Source organism: Chrysochloris asiatica, unplaced genomic scaffold, assembly GCF_000296735.1.
Source record: "Chrysochloris asiatica unplaced genomic scaffold, ChrAsi1.0 scaffold00042, whole genome shotgun sequence".
Taxonomy (NCBI): Eukaryota; Metazoa; Chordata; class Mammalia; order Afrosoricida; family Chrysochloridae; genus Chrysochloris; species Chrysochloris asiatica.
In genome coordinates, this window is record NW_006408560.1 from 917,721 (window position 1) to 923,489 (window position 5,769).

At 38.5% G+C, this 5,769-nt stretch overlaps 1 protein-coding gene across 1 annotated transcript in view; it reads right to left on the reverse strand.

Moving 5' to 3' along the window:
- The window catches only part of SPAG17 (sperm associated antigen 17), a 324,904-nt gene that overhangs the window by 196,675 nt on the left and 122,460 nt on the right, over window positions 1–5,769 (reverse strand). Inside the window, 4 exon segments of the mRNA XM_006861302.1 lie at window positions 923–1,036; window positions 1,124–1,261; window positions 4,083–4,195; window positions 4,397–4,502. Of these exon segments, the coding sequence (XP_006861364.1) occupies window positions 923–1,036; window positions 1,124–1,261; window positions 4,083–4,195; window positions 4,397–4,502 (471 nt within the window).

The window sequence follows — 5,769 nt, forward strand, 5'->3', positions numbered from 1 at the left end:
TTTACATCCTACTTTGATGAGTAGTGTCTGGGATCTTAAAAGCTCATAAGCAGCCATCTAAGGTGCAGCTATTGGTCTCTCCGTGTGTGGAAGAAAGAAGAGCGATGAGAATTGATGATACTTGGAATCAATTAGTCCAATGGGCTAATGAAACAAGCGAACATCAGTCTCCACGACTCTAAGACCAGAAGAACTAGATGGTGCCCAGCTACCATTATCAAAGGCTCACATTAGTAGATCACAGACAGAGTGATAGAAAATGTGGAATAAAACTCAAAATTATATAAAAAAGAAAAAGATTGGGCTTTCTGGTTAGAAATAGACTAGAGGAACATGAAACTATGGTCCTCAACCACCCTTCAGGTCTGAAAAAGAATACACCCTTGACCCAATTTTCAGCCAAGCAGTAGATAGGTATATGGGGGTTCAACAACCCTGGTGAGGTATACTCACCATGGAGAGGTCAATTATTCAAAATCAAAAGGGCAGAATTTACCTAAGGACAAAGATGAGCAGTGATAGAAGGTGGGTGGGATGGAAATAGAGACCATAGAAAATGAGTGGATAGCAATCATTGAGAAGAAACGAAGTACATGATTTGTTGAATGTAAATCTGATGATCTGGTCTGTAAAACTTCACTAAATTCACAATAAAAAATTTAAAAAAAATTTAAAAGGTCACTGTGAGGTTTTAATATAACTTTGGAGGTAGTCACAATTGTTTTAGTGGCTAATTGAACTCTATAAAAAGGCACATATTCTATGCTGATGCAATTCCTCTCTTTTCTGACTCCATTTTTTGAGATACCATTTTCAAGCTGGTATCCATTTTGAACAATAGTTTTCACTAATACTAGGTTAGTTGATCTAATTATGATTTTTCCAATGGAATGATTATAAATGTGCTATCTAGTGTTATTACCTTTAGTGAATACTTCTTGTGGGCCAGTGCATCATGGTAGTTCAGTAGGAGGGGGCCTTTGGATACTGCTTTGTTTTCCTTTTCTTCTTCTGATAAGAATATCTCATGGAGATTCTATTTAAATGGAAATAATATCATTTGTAAAGGGGAATCCTTACTTTCCAAGTCATGAAAGCTCTTGGATATCCTCTGCCCCCTGACCTTTTTCTCCCTCTCTGAGAGACAGAGAGAGGGCAGCATGGACACTATGTGGGCTGCGATTCTGTGGTCTAAGCCGTCTGCTCTGGGGGGTGGCTCTGCCAGGCTGGGGGGTACAAGATCTTCTTCAGTTGCTACAACCTGTTGAAAGGAATTGGTTTAATGGTCAGCTGTTTATTGATAATCACACATACTAACATTATTTTCACTGTTCTTAGTAAGAACAAGCTCGTTTCTATCAATAAAGCACCAGTGATTATATAAAATGTCAGCAAAGTATCAGTAATTATCAAAATGTCTGTGGTCCAGGCATTAAGGTAGATACACTCTTCATACAGATTGGTGTGGTGTTATAGGATAATTACTGGACCTGGTGTGGTGCTGTGGGCTAATGCGTCAGACTGCAAAGTTGTTTGAACTGAGAGGTTGGTTGTTCAAGCTCACCAGCTGTTTCTTGCAAACCCTATACAGGGTTGCTATGGGTCGGAATTGACTCGAAGGCACTAAACAACAACAACAACAATGCCAAGGGTGGAGGTTCAACTACACCAGTCACTCCTTGGAAATTCTATATAGGGTCACTATGAGTCAGAACTGACTCAATGGCACTTAACAACAACAACAATCTTAATGCATGATCCATCCTGCTGTTTTATCTTCCTGCTTCCTATGCCCCAATTGTAATTATAATATTTAATCTAGATCTCCAAATCAGCTTTTCAAGTATTTACTTTTTTATTTTAAGAAAGTTAAAACCTACCAAAAAGTTGAACAATAGTAAAATGAATATCTGTTTACCCTTCAACTAATCCTTTGCCGTCTAGTTTGTTCTGACTCATCACAACCCTATAGGATGGAGTAGAATTGCCCCCTATGGTTTCCAAAGCTGTAATAGTTATGGAATCAGATTGCAAATCTTGCTCCCATGGAGCAACTGGTGAGTTCAAACCGTCCACCTTTTGGTTAGCAGTCAAATGCTATAGCTCCTACACACCAGGATTCTTTACTCTTCAACTAGATTGACTAATTTTCAACATTTCCCCACATTTGCTTTGCTCTATCTACATATTTATTATATTGTTATTATTGATGAACCATTTGAGGATGTGTTACAGACATCATGGCACTTCATCCCCAAATACTTCATCATGTATTTCCTAAGAATAAAAATGCTCTGTCAAATAACACTATAATGGTCAATTATCAGGAAATTTGACATTGATAAAAGACTATTATTTAGTATATGGTCCATATTCAAATCTGACAATAGTATCAATATTATCCTTTGTAACAATTTTCTCAATCTAGACTCCAGTCTGGGATTGGGCGTTGCACTCAGGTGCCATATTTCTTTGACCTTTTTAATTCTGGAATAGTTCTTTAGCCTTCTTCATCTTTCATGCCATTGACATTTTTGAAGACTAAACTCCTGGTTTGGTGCTGTAGGATCAGCACTGGACTGCTAACCAGAAGGTCAGCAGTTCAAACCTACCAGCAGCTCCTGGGAAACTCTATACAGGGTCACTGTGAATTGGAACTGACTCGATGACACTTAACAACAACAGCACAGTTTAGAATGTCCCTCACTTTGGGTTTATCTAATTGATTCCTCCTGATTATATTCAGATTATGCACTCTTGGAAGGAATTCTATGTAAGTCCTTGTTATCATCTCTTTAAATTCAGCATGCCTCAGCCTGCAGTCAAAGCAATACTCAGTTGGAACTTTATAGCCTTTTATTAGAAAGCAAAAAAAACAAAAACAAAAACAAAAAACAGCAAATGAACAGTAAGCTTTCCATTGAAAAATCTGGAAATTAAAATGAAAATAAGGTCAAAGAAAGTAATAAGAAGGAAGTAGGGTAAAAAAAATAGTAAGAAGGATGTAAGAAAATGAATAATTCAATTGAAATTATAAAAAGCTGGTTATTGAAGAACAATACTAGCTCTTTAAGGGGGGGAAAAAAAAAACCCACCACAACAAATTAATTGCAACATTGACAATCATGATCAAGAAAAGAGCAGGAGCAAATAAATGACATCTGCCACAAGAAAAAGAAACCTAATACAGATGGATACTGATTAAATTTAAACATTCATATATGTGAAGTACATGAAGAACTTTATGCCACATGGTGGTGGTGGTTATGTGCTGTGAGGTCGGTGCCGACTTACAGCGACCCTGCATAGGATTTCCGAGGCTGTAAATCTTTACAGGAGCAGAAAGCCTCATCTTTCTCCTGTGGAACCACTGGTAGTTTTGAACTGCTGAGCCTGAGGTTAGCAGCCCTATTCGTAACCACTACGCTACCATGACCACCTAATAAAATGGACATTTATAAGTAAAATATTAATGACTAACATTCATCTCAAAATTAGATAAATGTGATTGAATCTTTATTCTTGAAAGATAGTTTAAACACTTAATCAAAGAGTCCTTGGGTGGCACAAATGGGTAAGTTGAACTACTAGCCAAAGGGTTGGTGATTCGAATCCACCCCACAACACCTCAGGCCTGGGGATTTGCTTCCGAAAACACCAGAACCTTGAAAAACCCTCTGGAGCAGTTATACTGTGCACATCTGGTTGCCATAAGTGAGAGTCAACTTAACAGCAACGAGCAACAACAACAGTGATACAATCACTACATTACTTTCCTGGTCAGACTCTCCTCCTTCCTCTTCCATCTAAGACAGCACCAGACCCAGATAGTCAGAATGATCTAGTCTATCAGGACTTCAGAGAATATTATATAAACTCTTCCAGAACATTGCAAAGGAAACAAGGTTTGAGGCTAATGATCAACGCAGATTCATCTTTGTCTGAAATGTTTTTATATTTGTAAGCATTTGAGTATGATGTGCATAATTTTAAAATATTTTTTAAAAAATGCAAAGCTTAGAAAGGTGACGTGACTTTCTCAGGGTACTCACCTGGATGAAAGCCTTAGTATATATACCCACCTGCTCTAGCATACAATGCACTATCAAGTGCACAGAAATGAATTCCTCTGGAATTGGATTCAGTAGATCATTGTAATATCTCATGTCTACTTCAGTTGTGATGACGAAAGTCACTGTAAATATAGAAAATACCATTGTCCAGTTAACATGTGTTTTCCATTTCTTCCATTAAAATTTCATTCATAAACTGAAACTATGACCATGTAGTAATAAATGGAGAAATGGTGGGTCTGAACACAATATTGAGGGCATCCATCATTCCTTAAAGCATCAGCTCAGGGTATTGATTCTCCAGCAACAAGTTTCATACATGCCTGATGGTGGAGCTTGTGGTTCCTCATATTGTGTTTTCTTCTTTCCAGCTGTTGGAGCAATAGGTTGTGTTGCCTAAAAGAACAATTCAAAAGTAACAACTGAGATCTCCAGCTGAGAGAAGCTTTTAAATGCTGTCTGAAAACATTCAGCAGAATTCTGAGATTGCACAATTATGTTCACACCACAAGATCACCTGTCAAAATCAGGATCAAAGAAAAAGGGGTTTTGTCTAAGGAAGGAAAGCATATCATAGATACAGACACATCTCAATGTTCCCTAACAATTCTCACTGAGCGATTGCAGGGAAAATGATGGCGGTGGTGGGGCGCTGAGATCAGAACCCTGGGAGACTCAGAACCTCGCCCATCTCCCTTTTACACAGCCCTATTGTCTTTAGGTTGCAACTGTACATTCTCTACCCTTCTTTGGACATATTGTTAGGAGGGACCAGTTGCCCTGAAGAAGGACATCATGCTTGGAAAATTGAAGGGTTAGAAAAAAAGAGGAAGACAAGATGGCTGACACAATGGCAGCAACAATGGCCTCAAATGTGACAACCATTGTAAAGATAACACAAGACTGGAGAGTATCTTGTTGTATTGTGCATAAGGTCACTATGAGGCAGAACTGACTCAATGGCACCTAACAACAATAACAATTGTCTTCAGGATAAAACTCAAATGTTTCAGGTCAACACCAAAGGACATTCACAAAGGTCCCAGCCTCTACAGTGTTAGTTGATGCTACTCTCTACTTTGAACTGCTCTGCAGTCTTGCAATGGGTCATGGTACTTCTTGCCTTTCACCTCCATAATTTCGTATATTCTTGTTCCTCTCCTTAGAATATCATTCTGACCCTTTTCCGCTCTGACTTTTCATTAGGCATTTCATTTCATTGAACCATCATAACATCATATGGCTTGCTAAGAGATTCCTGATCTCTCCATGTTAATCCTCCAAGATCAGATGAGATATCTTCTTTTTTAATTGCTTCTATGGCCTGGTCTGAATTGACTGCTCCCAAAGCACACATCGCTTTATGTTGAAACTACTGTTGACTTGTCTGCTATTCCCTGTAAAGATGAATCTAAGTGGGGACGGGATAGTATTATCTTGCAGCCCAGTATTATCTGTTTATGCACTTTGTTTCTTCACGCATTTTATAAATGCAAAAATTAGGTTGTCTAGGAACCAACAAGATGGCGGATCGGGTGGACGTATAGAAGAGAGCTCTGCCAACAACAACACAGAATACCTGATCAAGCAGGTTCAGGGGATGGTCCCAGAACTCTGAACCACATATAAAGGAATACTTAGAATGTTGGAAGGCTCACAGCTGGGGGAATTTGTGGCAGAAGCAAGAAATCTATTG